Source organism: Leptosomus discolor, chromosome 2 (assembly GCF_034619465.1).
Source record: "Leptosomus discolor isolate bLepDis1 chromosome 2, bLepDis1.hap2, whole genome shotgun sequence".
Classification (NCBI taxonomy): Eukaryota; Metazoa; Chordata; class Aves; order Leptosomiformes; family Leptosomidae; genus Leptosomus; species Leptosomus discolor.
This window is the reverse complement of record NC_141392.1, coordinates 126,938,831-126,958,348: the sequence shown is the minus strand read 5'-3', so window position 1 is coordinate 126,958,348 and position 19,518 is coordinate 126,938,831. Positions and strand designations below refer to the sequence as shown.

Below are 19,518 nucleotides of genomic sequence, written 5' to 3'. Positions count from 1 at the left end.
ATTACTGTAATCATAGGGTTTTGAGGTACAAAGAGTGCATCTTGAAGAGTATATGACAGATTGAAATACTGTTTGTAGCTCGTGCTGCCATGGTACAACCAGTTGGAGTAGACGTTCTCGGTCTTTTAGGTCTTTAAATTAAAAAAAAAAAGTCACTTGGTGCTGTTACCAGAGTACACCAAGAAGGAGGTGCAAAGAAAATGATTTAAACCTTAGTTTCATTGTGCATGGGAGTGTCTTCCAATCAGGAGACTGATGAACTGTGTGCTCCATTGTCACTTCTTTAGGTCTTCACCCCTCACCCCCCAAATTCTCATACAAGGCTGTATCCTGCTGCTGGCAGGCTGCGGGGAGATCCTCAGCGGACTCCAGGCAGCCCTTGCAGACAGCCTCTGTTTCTGACTGAGGCACCAGTAAATCAGAGAAGAGTGTTGCAGCTTTTCCTGTGATGGCCATCACTTCTGCTCCCTGTTTGCATCTGCTCTGGGCTGCTCTTGGAGACAAGGGACAGCACTGCCGGTCTGGCCCCGCCGCTGTTCTTATGCTCCTCGTGGCCCCTCTCCTGTCAGGCCTTTGGGACCAGAAGAGACCATCAGAGCATCTTCCCTGTTGTCTCACGCCAGTGTCCAGGAGTTTGGACATTTAAGAGGCATTTGGACAATGCCCATAATAACATACCTTAACTTTTGGTCAGCCCTGAAGTGATCAGGAAGTTAAACTAGATGATTGTTGTAGGTCCTTTTCAACTGAAATCTCTCCTCTCCTCTCGTCTCGTCTCGTCTCGTCTCGTCTCGTCTCGTCTCGTCTCGTCTCGTCTCGTCTCGTCTTCTCTCCTCTCCTCTCCTCTCCTCTCCTCTCCTCTCCTCTCCTCTCCTCTCCTCTCCTCTCCTCTCCTCTCCTCTCCTCTCCTCTCCTCTCCTCTCCTCTCCTCTCCTCTCCTCTCCTCTCCTCTCCTCTCCTCTCCTCTCCTCTCCTCTCCTCTCCTCTCCTCTCCTCTCCTCTCCTCTCCTCTCCTCTCCTCTCCTCTCCTCATAGAACAATTTGGGCTGGAAGGGACCTTTAAAGCTCATCCAGTCCAACCCCCCTGCCATGAGCAGGGACATCTCCAATGAGATCAGGGTGCTCAGAGCCCCGTCCAACCTGGCCTTGAATGTTCCAGGGACGGGGCATCGACCACCTCTCTGGGCAGCCTGTGCCAGTGCCTCAGCACCCTCAGTGCAAAAAATGTCCTCCTGGTATCTAGCCTGGAGCCACCCTCTTCTAGTTTAAAACCGTCACCCCTGTTCATCCCTGTGCTGAACCTAATCCCTTGTCTCGCTAAAGCTGTAGCTTCCAGAGATCACCGTGATGGAGAAGCCGCTCGTTTCATTGACAGCCTGCCCCAGTGATTAATTGTGCTGACTGCTTTAACAAAGGGCCCTACTTCAAATTTGAACTTATCTTTCTTCCAGTCACTGAGTTTGTGCATACTTACCTTCGCTCTTTATCGCCCAGCCTCTCTTCGTGTCTTTCAGCCAAACTTTGAGAGCCTTTAAACCATGGCTAGCTGGGTCCCTGAGATTTTTCATCACATATTAAAAATCATTTAATTCACTGATGTCCTCCAACCAAAAAGTCCATCCAAGCTGCGTGAGGAATGTAGCAAACAGAGCTCAGTGGACTTCACTTATCTCACAATAATGTATTTTTCTTTTGGTTTACCTACTGTCCTATTGTGGTGGCAAGCCAAGTCGGTTAGGTGCTTTTTGAAGAACTAACAGAAAATCCCCACCCTAAAGGACGTGCTGCAGGCAGAGACAGCTGCAGAGTGCAGCGAGTTGTAAAGCTGGCGGAGCTGATGGGCTGTGCTTCATTCCTTGGGCAGGTGTTTGTTACCTATTTCTTAAACTGAGCATTCCTAACTTACATTCCACATCATGCAGCAAGCCTGCCTTTCCCTGCTCCCCGTGAAGCCTCTGTTTCAGCTCCACTTTGCACCAGAAGAACTAAGTAGCCCTACCCGGAATGTCATTATTTTGATGTATTATGAATTCTGCCTCTCCTGCAGAAGACAGCTGGCCACAGGGTTTGTGTGTTTTACCTTTGGTCGGTTGATCGAGGTGGAGGGATGGGTGGTTAGCTGCTTGGCTGGTCTGGTTCAGCTTCCTTTAACTTCCTGACTCTCTGAAACTGCAACTGCCTGCAGCACTCCTGGTTTTAAAGGAGAAGGACAGGGAAAAAGTCACTTTTCTTAAAGATATTCTGTCCCCAAGTCCTTACCCTTGGCTCACATCAGCCGACACCTGGGATGTGTGGCCCTTCAGGTCAGTGCAGAAGAATAAGCCATGCCTTCCTTTGCTGTCCTCTGCCACTCCGCAGCATCATGAATTCCTAAGCAGCTTTGGAAGAGGACGAAGATCACAAACCTCCCCCCACGATGTATCATCTTCTCTTCCATCCTTTACTGGTCACCCGTCCCTCGCCAATGCTTTGGTTGTCCAAGCTCACCGTTGTGGCAGCGTTTGACAGCAGGGCGCTGGCGGGGCAGCTTTCTCTTTACAGACCGCATGTGCCCCCGTTTTGCTGGACGTGGTTCCGCGGAAGCCTCGAGCCAGCAGAAGAGCTGATTTTTCCCCTTCCTCCCCCTGCCGGCGCACCTGCTCTCGCCTTTGTGCTCGCTCCCGCGTTCGGGCAGAACCGGCTGCGCTGGCTCAGGGAACTGCCCTGGCAGAAAACGAGTGATTGTTTTGGAAGAGGCCAGTCTGAAGCCAATTTAATTTCCTTCGCTGGCACGGCGCCTTGCCCCGTGGAGGTGGCGAATATCCCTCTCGGTGCCTGCGCGCGCTTGGGGCAGAGCAAAGCGGCTGCAGGAGCAACGCTGTGTGCGTTTGTCACGTGTTCTCAAACGTTTCCATCGGCACCTAAAAACCAGCGTCACTTCGCCCTCCCTGTCTCCCCTCGGGGTGCTCGTGCTCTGCGGCTCCAGGCGGTTCCGTTGTCTCCGTGCCCCTGCGGCAGAGCCAGGCTGTCCCGAGGGTGACGCTGCCTGGTGGATGTCAAAGCCTCCCCTAGTCAGACCTTTCCCGCGGGGTTACCCACGCCCCAGCGTCTTCAAAGGGGTGGGAGAGCTCACGGATTGACTCATCGGTGCGGTGCAAGTAGCACAACATTGTCAAAATAGAACCAAACCACCCGGCACGGTATTTTTAAGATAGGGGAATCTATACTATTACCTTTCCAAAAGGCTGCTGCTGTGGATATCTCTGGACGCTCACTCACGCACCCTCCTCGCTGCTGAGCGCTGGGCTTAAGCCGGGCTTAGTCTTCCCCTTTGCTGCCTTTCCTGCTCTCCTCGAGCTGCCGTCCTCTGCTTTGTGCGTGGGTTTTCGCTCCGGGACCTTTTGGCACAGGCAGCCCTGGGTACCGACAGGACACCTTTAGGTGGGGGGGACAGGGAGCTCCGCAGGGCTGCCGACACGGAAGGGTGTTCAGGGTAGGAGCCCTTTGCAATGTCTGCACAGAAATGGCAACTACGAAGGAGTGAGTTTTCCTTCGTGAAGAATTCCGTGGGGTTTTGTAGGTTGTGTTTAATGCCCTCTGTGCCAAGCCGACAGCGCTGAGGGTTGCAGTAGTGGTTCATTTGTTCAAACTGTTTTAGAATCGAGAGTATTCAGGAGGGCCAGGAGATGGACTTGAACCGCTTCCTCCATCTGAAAGTATTTCTAAAAGCAAATGCAAAAAGGTTTTGGGGGGTTTTATTTAAATTACAGTTTTTCTTCAAGAAAGTGAGAAATGGAACTATTTTCTAATTGACTTAGGTAGGAAGAGGTAATGGTTCCAGGAGCTGGGAGAGGTATTAGGAGATACCGGATTCTGGAAAGGGTGGAAGGGGTGGAATGATCTGCATTCCTATAAAAGCAGAAAAAACCTTGTGCTGACAAAATTGCAGAGGAAAGATAAACCAAGCCAATATCAAATTCAGAAAGCAGGATGAGAAAGGTTGTTCTCCTTCAACAACAAAAAAAAAAAAATCAGAAAATGAATTAGCACGAAGGCGTGCGAGAAGTTCATCAAGCCCAGTGTAAAGACTCTGGGTTTTCTTCTCTTAAATCTTTTTTCTCGCTGTTTTAGCTCACCTTTTGCCAGCAACTTCCTTTGCGCTGTTTAGTTGAATATCCTCAGGTCTTAATCTGGCAGGCCAAACGCAGAGGCATAACAGTGCAATTCGCACTCATCGTAGACCCATCTCTGTAAACTGTAGTCGTACGTCTGTTGAATTCAGTGCAGTGTTTCTCTGCCATCTCCAACGCGGCATCTGGCACTTTCGGAGTCTTGAAAGAGATCAAGGTGTTAAATTCGGCATTACAAAAAAATCTACATTTTAAAATCACCATAATGGATGCAATAGAGATTTGTGGGTTTAAATAACGTAACTGCAAATCCGCGAAATTAAAGAAATGTCAATTGTCTTGCGAAGGGGTCACGTGGACCGAAAGTACCTTTTGCCGTGCACTGGCTGCGTGTCCCTGTTCCTTCGCTGCTGCCTGTGGCCTGAGCCTGACCCTGATCGTCGCCCTGAGCACGTGCAGGGGCAGCGCTGGTGGTGGGGTTCGGGACTCCCACGCGGGACGTGGGGACGGCGTGCGGAAGGCTGCGGTGCAGCGCGAGGCACGCTGCTCGTTCCCGCGTTACTCCTGGTTGTTTTCAGTTAATAACGGTTTGGGTTCTTCGGCTGCGGCAGCGGCTTCGCTCGGAAAGGGAGAGCTCCGGGCAGCAGCAAGGCAATGCCCAACCGCGGAACAGTTGGGTTGGGTGTTGACCTCAAAAGTGGCTCTTTCGGTCGGCTTTCCCGTGCTGAGCCGTTGTGGCAAGGCCACTGTGCCACCAAAACTGAGCTGGGAATAGGTCGTGACACTGACTGGTTTCATTCCGTTAATACCACCTGGAAATTATCGTTTGCACCTCTTTTTGTTTGTAGTTAAAAAGACAGTTACTAGTGAATAGTAGATACTGTAGTAGTAGATGCTGTAGTAGTGGATCCTATAGTAGTAGACCCCATAATAGTAGATACTATAGTAGTAGATTCAGCACTCTAGGCCCTAACTGGGTTACCAGGCTAGATTAGTCACGTTTAGTGATGAATACGCACAGAGGGGACGATGCTGCTGTTAAAAGTGGGAAGGATCCAGGTGCTGCCTTTCACTGCCTAACCCTGGGGATCTCTCCCATTTGCTGCCTCTACTTGTTCCAAACTGCAGTGTCCTTTTCTCCTCTCCTCTGTCACCTCCTGGTGCTGTCGCTGTGGCTGATGATTATCGGAAATATTTTTTAATCCCTCTTTCGGCACCATTTCCAAGCCAGCCGCAGCCTGTCCACGTGAGGCAACACGAGGCAGCTGGAGCTGTTTCATCCGCTGCTGGCTGAGGTGTGAAGGACCGAGTGTCACAGTACCACATTTTGCACGTTTGGGTGTTGTAAGGCAGTAGGAAGTCAGGTGTGAGTCAGGCTGACTTGCACAAAGTACTATTTGCATTTAAGTTGCTGTTGTTCAGTGACAGAGTCCATTCTGCTCAGGTCAGCATGGTTCCCCCCACTTCTCCTCCGGGAATTCATCCTGCCTTTGACGCTTGTCATCCCACATCTCCTGAGGACAAAGCTTTTCTCCTTCGTCATTCAGCCATTTGCCCCTTTTTTTACCTCGAGTGAACCAGAAAGGTTTGCAGGAAACCTCCTCAGAAACAAGTTGAGTTTGTTCCTCATTGATGCCTCTTTATGAATTGTTGCAAACAAGTTATTTTAATCATTTAAAACTGGAATATGTGAATCCTGGAGAAAAATGCTACTAGGCAGGAAGCCTTGAGAGCAGTCCCCGCTTTGGAAGCAGAGTGAAAATGGTCTAGATTATTTCCAGTGTGACTCTTCTGTTTCCCATCGCTGTCTCTATGCAATAATGCATCCTTTTCTCCGTCATCCCCCGGGTATGAGTAATATCTAGAGGCGGCAGATACTGACAGGGTGTTTTGGCTTTTCCCCGGCAGTGTCCTGGACAGCCCCGGCAGGCTGGACGAGGAGCACAGGCTGATCGCCAGATACGCCGCCCGGCTGGCTGCCGAAGCTGGAAATGCAGTAAGTGAATATTCATCCCTCTTTACCGACCGCGGAGTGTGGAAGGTGTTTTTTGGAGTCTGATGACTAGCTGAATGCTAATAGCTGCGTGAGATCGTTGGGGTTTGTTTATCGGGCTGAGGCGAGCAGGCAGCGCGCTTTCCTCGTTCTCAGGCAGCGGGGGAAGAGCAGGGGAACGGAGCAGAGCAACCACACAAATTATTAGAAATGAGGTCAGAGGAGACAAGAGAATAAGCAGATTAGTCCTACTTAGTCTAGAGAAGAGATGAATACGGAGATACCTGAGGAAAACAAATCGTGGAACAAACGTTATGGAATATGTTTATTCCAGAGGGAGGGAGCCTGAGAGAGAGCAGAGAAGGTATTTCTTATGTTTGCGGTCTCTTACAATAGAGGAAACGAAAGGAAACACCCGACCAAATTTAAATTGGTGAAAGTAAATACAGCTTTAGCAGAAAATTGCTGTAGGAGATCACGGCAGTTACTGAAACTCCACAGGATACTTGGTGTCCAGCTGGGTGGGGCGATACCTGTCCTCGCCGTGGTACCCATCCGAAAGGAGAGCGGTGCTGGCAGGAGCGATGGGCCACACTGTGGAGCGGCAGGGAGTCTCCCTCGAGTCTCGGCCGCCGTTTTGCCGCATTTTACCACATTCCCACCGAGCGCGCCACTTAGGAGCGGCTTGGCTTGGCGCATCCTCCAAAGCCCAGCGGCTCTGCCCGCCCGCCGAAGGCGCGGGTCCCAGGCCTGCTCGAGCAGCTCCCAACAGGCTGCCCCGAGGCCTCTCCCGCCCTGCCCCTCTCCGTGACGGCTGCTGCAGGACGTGTCCTTACCCACGTGCCGTTTCAGGCGCAGCCCCTGTCTGCCACAGAGCGCGTGTCCTGCCACGCGTTGGTGTGACCAGAGCCCATCTCAACGCCAGGGTCCGCAGTCACCTTTCCAGTACGTGTTTGTCGTGTAAACGCTTCCAAGTCCTTTCCGGCAAGGTAGGCGTGTGCCTCCTCGTGATTTCCTTCAGCGTGTGTTCAGCCAATAATGTCACTTTGTGACATGGATGGGACCAGATATTTCCCTTTCGTGAAACTTGAATAAAAAAGAATTATGCTTTAAACATTTTTAACTGTCAGTTCGCGTTATCTCTGTCAAACGGTGTGTTCGCATCTCTGAAGTCTTCGCTAGGACTGTGTTTGTGTTGAATATTCAAGCGATTCAGTGCAAACTTTCTGGTTTAGATGGAAAAGGAGGAGATTTCTGTGTTATCTTCATATGAAGTTGTTGAGACAGTGAGTGCTGAATCAGTTTCACTCTGGAAGATGGTGAAAGGGTCTCACTCATGACTTGACTTTTTCTACTGGTAATAACGAAGTATTACGAAAACTGAAGAGTCACAATGTCGGTTCTGAAAGAACCTGATTGTTTAAAAATGTGTAAATCACCTCAACCTGTTTCTGTGTACTTTGTAGTTCTGGAGGAGGTCAGAAATGAACCAACTTATTTGGACGTAGAGACAGCGGCATTTAGAGTTTACTGAGACTTTTCAAAGACCTCTGACAAATCACTGCTTTCTTTTCATCCACATAAGTTACATGGTGGGGTGGATGTCACAGTGCTGCCAGGGGTTGAGGCGTGGTAGAGAAGGGCTGCAAGAGTAATAACAGTGGGTTTCCATTGCGACCGAAGCTCAGCAGCAAAGAATCTGAAGGTTAGTCACTGTTTATTCACGGTCCAGAAATACTCGTCGGCTGAGATGGACATATCTTTCATATTCTGAAGGAATCCGAGTTTCAAGTGCTTGGCTTCATGGCAGGTTCTAATTATTTCTTGCCAACAGGAGATCCCCCTTCCCAAGCCAGCGCTGTGTATGACTAGCGTCCAAGTTGGCCACCGCAGCGTGGTGGAGGAACATCCCGCTGAGCCCTGGGACGGCGTGCCATGTCTGCGGGGCTCGCTTCTGAGGGGTCGCTGTCGGTGGGAAATGGAATGGCTGAGATTTGTCAGCCACAGTCCTTTTTTTTTAATACTTTCCTTATAACATTAAAACAGAGAGACAGGAGTAAATTAGAGGCTGGGAAATTTGAGGAAACAAAAGAAAAAAAAGGAACCATTTTTTCTTCCCATGGGGAACATCAGATGAAAACCCCAGTAGAGTAAACATCTCAAAACAGCTCAGAGATGCAGTAGGAGAAAGATGCTCGTTGGGTATACGGTGGCCAGGCCAGCAGCTTTCCAGGATGTGTAGGCGCGGAACGGTACGGTACCTGAAGGGAGTAGTGTAACAGCAAAAACACATCACAGAAAAAGAGAAGAACTGCAGAATCCTTGTGGGTTCAAATTCCAAATTCTTAATAATAAAAAAGAAGTACTGACCCCCTGATTAGATGGTGGTCGTGATCAGGAGATGTTCAGTGAGGTAAGATAAGGTGCGAGTTTAGGCCAGGTAAGTAACAGTGGGGGATTTCAGCTGCCCACATGGAGACTAAATCAATGCCTTTTCAGAGGGAGATGCAGAAACGCTTTGGAACGCAATAAATGATGCTGCTTTGAACAACTGGTTTTAGAATCCTGGGTTTGGTCCTGAGGGGTGCACCAGGACCAGGAGTTTGAGTGGTGCTAACTCCGGTAGGTGATGTGTAGCAGTAACCATCGCACACCTTGCTTTAACAGCAGGAGAGAGCACACAAGTAAATCCAGTATGTAGGTAAATCCAGTACGTAGGTACTCAGTTTCAAGAAAGGGGACTGTGTAAAAATGAAACTATTGGAAAAAATCCTAAAAGGCTCAGTCCAAAAAGCAGGAAGCCTGTAAGCTGCCTGGAGGCTGTTAAAAATGCTGTATTAGAAGCTCAGGAAATCTGTGTGTCAAAATTCAAAAAGAAAACAAAACCGTACAAAAAGCCTCTTTTCATGGGTCAATAAGAAAGCCAAGGAGGATGTCCCGAGGCAAGGACGGCATTCAAGAAATGGAGAGCTTGCCCAAATGGAAGGAACAAGCAAGCCTGTAAACATGGCTGGTTAAATGTTAACAGGACATTCAGAGATGGGAAAAGAATTTGCAGAGCTCTTCACAAGGGGTGCGGAAGTCCATGGTAATAAGATTTTCACTATCATCAAAAGCAGGAATCTAACCAGGGAATCAATACGGCTTTTTGGTGACAAGATGTACAAGGGAGTGGTCAGGAAGGAAAGGACTGTAGGAAAGAAGCCCGGTGGGTTGTTTGCATCAGTCTTTACTGGTGAAGGTGCATCATGTGACGTGTTCTTTACAGCAGATAAGTTGGAGGAGTCAGATCAGTTCAAAATAACTAAGACAGGAACTTGTGAACAGGTACCACGTCAGTCAGCGAGTCACCGCAGCTGCGTGGCGTGACCCGAGGGTCCTTGACAGGCGGGAGAAATGAGCTGGTAATTACCACGCGGTTCGACGTAGCCCAACGCCAACGGTGCCTCCGGGACAGGGTAACACCGTGCAGCCGTGCGGGCTGAGCGCCCGCGGGCTAGAAGGCGGCTTTGCAGTAGAGGACCTTGGCATCCTGGTGGGAAGTGCCTTTCCTCCTCTGTTCGGAGCTGGTGAGGCCACATCAGCAGTACGTGTCTGGTGTGGGGCTCCACAGCGCGAGAAAGGCGTGGGCATAGTGGAGCAAGCTCAGCAGAGACCACTAAGATGGTTGGTGGCTGTAGTCCATGACATAGGAGGAGAGGCTGGAGAGAGCTGGGTATGTTCAGGATGGAGAAGAGAAAGCAAAGGAGGTTCTTACCGCTGTCTGCAGGTACCTGGTGAGCCAGACACATGGGGACCTGTCGGCCAGCCAAGGTCAACGCACCAGAGGTGCGCAGTGAAAGAGCAAGAAGCCACGGAAACAGACAGAAGTTGCAAGAAGGGACATTCCAACTATATATTAAGAAAAACTTTTTCGCTATGATAATGGTCCAATAATGTTGTCCAAGAGGTTGTCCGGAGAAGAACTGGAATCCTCCTCCTTGGAGACATTCAGAGCTCAGCTAGACAGGTTCCTGAGCAACCAGCTGTGAATTGGCCCTGCTTTGAGCGACGCATGGACTAGAAGCCTCCAGAGGTTCCTTCCCACCTATTTTTTTCTATGAATCTGGACCTCAGGGAAAGCACAGAATGGAAACAAACTACCATAAAGGAATTACGGGATATTTGTCAGTGGAGATTTTAAAACCAAGATAGACCAGTATCTGCTGGGAATACTTGAGAGAGGTTGATGTTAACAGAATTATTTCTTGATGTCCTCTCCAGCCCTACCTCTTGGATGTAATGTGCTTTATTTTTCAACAGGCTCTAACTGCTGCAAATTAAGAGAGTCCCAGCCTAATGCAAAGTTTCTTACTCTTTTCTTTCAAGTAGTTAGCAGTGGTCACTGCTGGAAATTGTACATGGGGCTATGTGGCAATGGATCTGACTCAGTCCATCCGTTTCTGCTTTTTCTCAAATTAGATAAAATGTTAGAACTGCCTTCTGCAGGCTTGTTGCTATAATAAATGTCACTCGCCATATGAATGCAAATACATTCATTAACATTTTTAGGGGAAATGCCTTTGCTTGAAGTCTTACTGGGACAAAATAATTTGAGGCAGATCTCAGAGTTAATTCTTGAAATCCAAGTCTGTTTCTTCTTAAAGAAGAAAAATAAATGGGGAGGGAGGAGAAGACAGGAGAATGCATCGTTTGTCCCTTGATGCATGGGAATCGCTCAGCAGCGCAGAAGAGGCCAATGGCCTGCGACCAGCGCAGCTACGCCCTGCTCGACAGCAGCGTAGTCTGTGTTTGCTCAGACAAGCTCTGACTGGGCTACTCTTGTTTTCTTCTGAAGACAAAAATCCCTGTTATTGAATTTAAGTTGCTCAGGGCTATGCTTGGCCTGCCGGTTTGGTCCCAGCAGAGGGCTGTGCCCTAAAATAGCTGTTGGCTGGCTGCGCCGGACCCGTTCGCTCAAAAGCAAGAGAGAGGAAAGCAGAAGGTGACTAGGTGAATAAAGCAGAGAGATCAATGGAAAGCAAGCCAAAGTTTGTTTAAATCACAGCTTTCAAGATCACAACTTCATCTGTTCGTCTCCCTCTGCTGATCAGATTATCAGCCTGAGGTAAGAAATAGTATTTCCTGTCAAGCATCATCCTTTTTGATAAAAGCGGGGACTGCAAGCGCTGTGTCCCCAGCCCCCTTGCCTGCTTTCCCTTCCAAAAGCCCTTCCACATACGTCCCAGATCCCACCCTATTGCTTGAACACAGCAAATCCTGCCTGGAGAGTGACTGCATATTTTTAGGAGAAGGGCTGATTCCATGTATTTTCGGTGAATTTATGTGCGTACAGCCATACCTACAAAGCAGCCCTAGGCCCTACACAACACCTCACCTTCTCCAAGCCAGTTCTTCCTTTCTCTCCTCTCCCACCTGCTCCACCTCAGCTCTGGTTTTTCCCTGTTTTCTGCTGCTTGCACCCCAGATCCCCCTGGTACACCTGGGCAGGCTGATTCGGACAAGCGGAGCTCGGTGTCTGGACTGTGAGCCAGACGTGCCTGCTGCTTCCCGGGGCCTTCTGGTGGAGAGGGACGCACTGTGGCAGGCAGCGGCCTGTGGCACATGGCAGGAGCAGAGGTCCACAGGGACCGTGCACTCTTGGCAGGACTCGGCTGACCTGTGCAGCCTTGCTGCCAGGAAAAGCACGAGTACCTAATAAATATGAGATAATACTCAGTTACAGATGAGTGGACAATTAGGTTGAGTTATATGGATGAGTTACAATAATTAGGTTCTTGCCCACGTTGCCCTTTTTGAAAAGAGTGTGGTTGCTGCTCTTCCCTCGACACCAAGCACTGCTAGAAGCCTATCACCGTCTCATCTTGGGTTTTTTTGGGTTTTTTTTACCTACAGCCTAAGTAATATTTGTAATATTCCCTTCGTGTAACTTTTCTTTTAGACTTTAGGCGTTATTTAATAAATATGTTTTAAATTAACAAAGAACAAGTAACCCAGATTTCCTGTTGTACATCTTCGCAGGATAAATCTGCAGCTTGGTTCTTGGATCATTTCTTCTCCTCCTGGATACCCCAGTTATTTGAACCATTTCTGTCATTTCTTTCCTCTTCTTCTTGGTCTGTCGATCTTAAAGAACACGTGATACTGCAGTGATGGCCAGCTGAAGTACTGTTTCAGACTTTACGTGACACCATGAGGTCCTTGCACCAAGGAACCTGGAATCTGATGCCCATGAGGTGCAAGCTTTACTGGTCTTTGACAGTTTCTTCCAAGTCAGGGTGATGGAGGAGCGCGACGTCTTGCCAAACTGGCTTTTTGGGGCTTGATTAAACACTGTCATTAAATCCTCTTCTGTCATCCAAAAAAAAGGGATACTGTAGGTAAGGCCTGAATGCTTGTTATTACAAATACTGGTCTGACAGGGAGCTGGGCCCCTTCCAACTTGAGATAGTCTGTGATTCTATGACTTGAAGTTCCAGCTCTGTCACATTTAATGGCGTATTCATAGGAAAACTAAATTACCGTGCTAGAAGGTGTTACTGATCCTCTGTGGTATCAAGGATTTTAAGTAGCTTTTGTGATCATCTTATGAATTTTCTTGCTGAGAGAAAATGGGGCTTCCCATTTGGATGATCTTCTCAGAACTGCTGAAGCTTCAGCACTCCTGCTGAGCACCAGGAGAGCAGAAGACAATGGTAATCGTACCTTCAGCTGGGTTGGAGAGTTTGCTCAGCTTTTAAACTTTTTTTAACTTTCAAAACGTTAGTCCTCAGCTTGAAAAGCTTCAGCTTTGGTCTTGCTGCTGTTTGATATAAAACGAGAGACCTATGTTACAATTCACATCAAAAAGTCTATTTTCTTTTCAAGCTCCACCATACTTCAAAATCCATTTACGCTGGATAAACTCCATAGGTTGTTTCTGCAGGGATCTATAATGTTTTGGGGTTTGATTATGCTACATTATTGTCAGAAAATTGGGAGCTGCATCCAATAGGGCCGAGAGAAGATCTCCACATTGCTTCTATCCCCTAATAGTTAGGACTGTTCTCTTCCTGAGATATTTACTCCTTACTGAGAAGGAAAGCTACAGAGGACAAAATAATATAAACTCTGTTCATTGTGTCATGCACATGCAAAAATTGAGTTTGGGGGGGGGGGGGGGGGTTGGCAGTAATTTTGAAGGCCTTGCATCTTCCGCTGTAGATTCCCACCAGGTCTTTGCTCTCTGTTTGTAGCAGAAGGCTTTTCAAGAAGGAAGGGGATATGTCCCTGGTGCTCAGAGCTGCTGAGCAGGTAGGGAGCTGAACCCGCCAGGCTTTTCAAAGAAAGGAGTTACCGTAATAAATCTTGGCAGACACAAGTCGTTTGTACCTGTCCGGTAAGATGGAGTGCAAACATGAGAGTGCTGACTAGTAAACGAATGGTTTCGGTTGTTTCTTTTTTCTTTTAAGTGCAGAGGTTTTAAGATCCACGTGTAGCTTCACAGAGAGGACAGGTACCTCTCAGCACAGTGAATGCAAATTCTGTCTCCCCGGATTTACGAGAAGAACAGCATTTGCCATCGAAATCCTGTACCGTATACCCAACAGTCTTCCGGTAGCGATGACAGTAAGAATTTGGTGTTAATCAAATGCTGGGCAGAAGTGAGAGCAGCGACTGCAGTTTGGATTCCTTCCGTGTGTTCCAGAGGAGGTCATTCACTAAAGAAACACGGGCTGTCCTACCCGTGTCCAACTGAAGCCCAGAATGGTATCTGCACATTTGAATGATACCTCATATTTTATAATTGTCTCCTAACAGTTGTACTTAGATGTATTTGAAATACATCGACAAGGGGTAATGCGATACCCATATGATTTTAATTTGAAACCCTTAGATCAAGAACAGATCCCACACCGTGTCCACCAGCTTCTCAGTTATTCTTCAGAATCCTTTTACTGTGAGTGATGCTTCTTACCCATGAAATCTGACGTTTTCAGAAGAGTAAGGCCATCCTGAGACGGCTGCAAAGGATGAACCAGGGTTCGTTAAATGCCATAAAACGCCCTGCCATCATCTAGGCTTCGGAAAGGCAGCAGCAAGCTTTTTCAGGTCCAGGTGTCTGTTGTAAACTCTTTCACTACGTCGTATTTTTATACAGGCTGCAGCAAGATACTTGCCTGTCCCAGAGAAAACAGTCACATCTCACAGCTGGGTTGTAAAGGAACTTGGGGGATTATTGGTCAACGATCAATCAAGGACGGGTTAAAGCTACTGATCCTGTGAGCAGAGTAACTGATAAGGAATTTTCAGTTACTTCAATGACTTCCCATTTGTGAGAAGAAGTGAGTACAGATGCCCAGCGTGCTGGATGCTTGAAACTCAGGTGTGGTTTTGAGGGCAGAATGTCGGGTTTTGTACAAGTGCTGCACAACTGTGCTGTGTAAGACTACCAGGCTCTTGTGGTTGGAGAAAAAAAAGCAGTTTGAAATAAATGCAATGCTTGAACTATTAGAAAAGCCACCTGAAAATGCAACATACACACAAAGACTTCTTCCCATCAACAAAAGAACTGGAAAAGAGTAAGATCCGACTTCTCGGTTGATCTTACTTCTTTGTTGCTGAGAATGTGACGGTCAGTTACTTCATTAGTTTCTATGAAGTACTGTGTTTTTTCTCACCGGTCTCTAGAGGTTTATAAAGCAGTATGAATGCTTTGAACAACAAGAAGGATGAAAGAGAAAAGGAAGAGCGATAGCGAAAACTTAGTCAAAGAGCTTGAGAAGTGATGGGAGCAGAAAGGTGTCTGGGAGTCAGATTTTTGGGGCTTTAAAGGATAAAGGAAAAAATTCCTTCAATCAAAAGAGAAGAGATGGGAAGACGTTGATTCAAATGATTATGTATCTGGTTCACAAGCCTGAAAAACGTGAAGATCTCTAATCTCTTTAGATTTGATAGAAATGCGAGTTACAGGACATTCTGAGGGTACTTTAGAGGAAAGTTTTTTAAAAGCTAGGAGGAGGAGGAGGGCGGGGGGTGAACTGTTCTGAGACATTCCTGCTTGCCATGCCACAGGACACGATGTTCAGGGAAGGTTTCAGCTGCAGAACCAGAAGGTGACGTGTTTCCACATGGGATCTAAACAGAGAGAAGAAAGCACCTGGCTTCGTTTGTCGGTTTGAGGAAGGTTTTCCCTGACGTTTTTTGACAGGGAGCAGTGACCTGTGAGGAATCGACACAGGCTGGAAGTGGCCAAACAAGCCACATTGCTCTCTGCGGTGTGAAAATTACAGTTGGCCGTTGCTTTTGAATATCTGATCATATACGTTGCCTTTTTGCAAGTCACAGATTGGTAGAAATGTAGGCACTCTGCGTGCAGCCTGCTCCCGCATTCATGGAATCGCAGAACGCTTTGGGCTGGAAGGGACCTTAAAGCTCATCCAGTTCCCACCCCCTGCCATGGGGAGGGACACCTTCCACTAGACCAGGCTGCTCAAAGCCCCATCCAGCCTGGTCTTACCAAAGCTGGAGTGCCCTGATGGTCTGGTGGCTTCCCTGAATAACGACAGGCCAGCTAGGACCTGCCTACAGGCATTTTCCATGGCAGGGCAGCTCAGTTAAGCATAAACCGTTCTTGGTCAGATGCTTATCCAAATTACATTAAAAAAAAAACCCTCAGTGGATGGAGTCCACTCCAGATGGAGTCCATCATGGAAACTTGTTCCAATGTGTAAATCTGCCATTAAAAAGTTTTCCCTGAACGCTAACATAATGCTTCCTTGCTCGATTCGACCCCACTACTCGTTCCCCTCTCTTGGGGGATATGGGGAGCGATGTGTTACTTGCCTCTTTGCCACGAGTGTTGTATATTTGAAGTTTCTTATGTTGTCTTCCTTCATTCTTTTATTGCCTTAATTCTTTCAGTCTTTCCTCATGGTTGTGATTCACAGACCTCTGGTCATTCACCCCCTTTCTCCAGTTGACCCTTCGCTTTTTTTAAGTTGTCCTGCTCAGGCTGTAAGCAGTAGCTCAGCCAGGGCAGAGAGCAGCGCTGAGTCCTGGGCTGTAGTACGTACCGTGCCCTGCCTCAGACAGCCCGTTCCTGGATGCTACAGCAGCCTGAGGGTGCTGGCTCGTGTTTGGGTTGTGAGCTCAACTCATTTGCAGATCTGTTTATGCAGAACTGCTGCCTTGTCCCGTGGGTGTTTGTGTAGTTGATGTCTCAAAAGTCAATATGAGAGTTTGATCATGTCTTCATAGGATGCAACCTATTTTTTCAAACTATTTCTCCAATTTCTCAACTAATTTTGTATTTTAGTATATTTTATATTTTATCTTGCTCTATAAAGTGTAGGAGCTCTCCACAGTGTGATACAGTCTGCAGGTGTAAGAAGTAAATACTTTATTCTGTCAACTGTGATATTAATGAAAAGATTGAATGGTACTAAATCTAAGAGAAAAGCCATAAAACCCCACAAGAGGATGTCAAAAGCATTGCTGAGGTGAAAGTGTGTTCTGTTAATAGTTTCTCTCCAATACATAGGATTTGATTTTTCACTGTGGAAGGAAAGTAGTTTGGTTTGGCATGATTTGTTCTTAAAAACTCCATGTAGGCTGTTACTTGGCCTGTCTTCTCCATGTTTACAAGTGGTTTTATTTTGTGCTTTTTCCCCAAGAACTGAGGCTAAGCTGACTAGTCTATAGTTGTTAGTTCCTTCTCACGTTGTTTCTGGGTGTAAGCTTTATGGACAGCCTCTTCTAGCGCCTGGAGTGTCACCTTAGGCAACTTGGCGCTTTCAGAGATGAACACAAAAGCTCTGAGATTGCCTCAGGTTTATTGAGGTCCCAAGATCTAAGTACTCTGATGAATTTCCTCGAAACATCTGTCTATCTTGTCTTCGGGCTGTTTTCTCTTTTCTAATCTGAGTTTTTACCCCACGGCTGTAAATTCCATGTCCTGGGAAGTTAATATTTTTTATTATTAGACCACCGTTGGGGTTTTTTTAGTAAAACCTAACCCAGAGAGCTGTGAATTAGAATCCCGAGGCCACCTCCTGACCAGCGCTCATCTTGCGCTGCTGCCCGTGGCTGGGCATCGGCAGGAGGGCTGGAGCCTGCCGCCTCCCAGGGGGCCTGTTTGCTGGGGAATGTGGCGCAGGAGCTGTGTCTTACTCTTACCGCCCGTTCAAGGTCAGGTGTCTCTAGAACTGGTGTCAGGTATTTTCTGGCCAAGTGCAGTAGCAATTAGACACGTGCATCTGCTGTGTTTTCAGCGGGCTCGACGCGCTCTCAGGTGACTCTCTGATGCGCTTTTGAGTACGCAGGAAGTTCAGACACCTCCTGACTCGTAGTACAGGCTAGGTGAGAGATGGATAGGCACTATTTTGCAGCAGCCACGTGTATGATAGACGCTTGGGCTTTGTGTGTAGCCATCATTAAACACTTCTGGTGCCCACATCTCTACTATCGAGCGCTCTCACCGTCCAGAACAGCGCAGCAGTAGTTCTTGGCTTGAGGTAAATCCCAAACCATGCCGAGAATTGCTTGAGAGAGATGGTTAGTCTGGGCTAAAAATAAGGCAGAAGCCGTAGTAAATGTCTCACAACATGGGTGATCCAGTTCCAATGCCTCTGCCTGGCACTTTTCGTTTCACCAGCGTAGGCATCCCCTTGGCAAACTCTTGGGCTGAGCATCAGATGCATTTGAGGTTTAAGAACCTGGAAGGTTTAGATGTTGGTGGAGAATCAGCAGCCTGAATCTTTTTTCTGGGATTATTTAGCCTTGAGAAGACTTGTGGGTGTCTTTTTTGTGTATTAATGTATTAATAGATGATAGTTGCAAGGAAGTCGATGGAGCCAGACTCTCTTCAGCGGTGCTGTGACGGAACAAGAGGCAATGGGCACTAGCTCACTTCCATTTGAACAGGAGAAAAAAACTTTCTTATGGTGTAAGTGCTCAAACACTGGAACAGGTCGCCCCAGTAGGCTGTGGAGTCTTTGTCCTTGGAGGTGCTCAGAACTCAGCTGGACAACGTCCTCAGCAGCCCGCTGTAGCTGACATTGCTTTGAGCAGGGGTTTGGATTAGACCATCTCGAAAGGTCATTTGCAACCCCAACGACTCTGTGATTCTGAGTTATGATAAAAAATTAAATGGGCTCTTGAAAGCGATAGAACAAATAAGAGAACGCCATACAACAGGCACTGTACGGCTCCAAAAGACCTCTCGATGAACCATGTTTGAAAGCGAGCAGCATGAGGGATGTGTCTCCTCTAAGTTCCCCGCAGTGCTGTCTTTGCTCCTGAGGACTCGAGTACTTTAGGTCATGAGGGTGATTTCAGGCTTTGGGCAGGAATTCTGAAGAAGGGGATTAAGGACAAGATTGTGCTTTTATAGGCACAGTCGTGCTTTGCAGCAGTTCGTGTGGTTCGGGTGGAGCCCCAAGAGCCCCAGGTGAAACAGGTCACCTGCTCTTGTCCTTGTAGCCTGCAGGGAGAAGGGACCACGGGACCCCGGCTTAGTGACACACTGTGTCAGGGGAACCCATAGGTCATATCAGTGTTGTCTACACCAAGACTGTTCAGGTCACCCCAAGATGGAAAAAGTGGTGGCAGTGCTGCTGCCTGCACCGCGCACCTGCCCCGAACATCGAGGTGAGGCAAGATGAGATGAGATGAGATGAGATGAGATGAGATGAGATGAGATGAGATGAGATGAGATGAGATGAGATGAGATGAGATGAGATGAGATGAGATGAGATGAGATGAGATGAGATGTGCAAACTGGGGTTTTGCCCCCGGTGTATCGGCAGGTCCTCCCAGCTCCTCGCCCACACCAACCCTGTTCCTTACTGTGAGAGCAGAGCCCACCCTGTGCCGTCAGCTCCTCCCCACTCCCTGGGGTAAGAGGGGCTTTTTCTGACCCTTCTGCAATGAACGGTGTTTCTGCACTTCAGTTTCTGGGTTGATTTATTTTTATTTTTCACACTGTTCATTTTAACTCCCAAGCTGTTTTGTTTCTTCTTGCCTGGGACCTGCCTTACCAAGCAGCTTCTACACAGGAAATTTCCACATCATTAGGAGACTCCTGAAGCGGCCATCAGATCACCCAGGAGGACACGGAAGACCAGCTTGTAGGTGTGTCAGTCAAGCAAGGCTCGTTTGCCACGTGCGAACCCACCCGCCGTGTGGGTTTTGCCCGAAGAAGAGAAATGCTATCTGCCTGTCAAGCCTAACTCCAGTCAGAGTTGGCTCTAGATACCCACAGCAAAACAAAACTGAGACCCTAGCGGTGTCTGTCCCCTTCGTCCTGGATCTGTCACTCTCCACCCTGTCTCCAGGAGCACTGGTGGACACCAAGCTCTTCCATCCGACTTCCGTTTTTCTACCCAAATAGTTTCCGAAAATGGTTGTGAAAGTGTCTTCTCAAACCAGGATCCC

General features: G+C 48.0%; 1 protein-coding gene across 1 annotated transcript in view; it reads left to right on the top strand.

The window, feature by feature from the left end:
* Nucleotides 1–19,518, top strand: part of DTNB (dystrobrevin beta) — a 184,683-nt gene that overhangs the window by 98,502 nt on the left and 66,663 nt on the right. Inside the window, exon 12 of the mRNA XM_086461751.1 lies at nucleotides 6,018–6,105. Coding sequence (XP_086317877.1) covers nucleotides 6,018–6,105 — 88 coding nt within the window. The remainder of the gene's footprint in view (nucleotides 1–6,017; nucleotides 6,106–19,518) is intronic.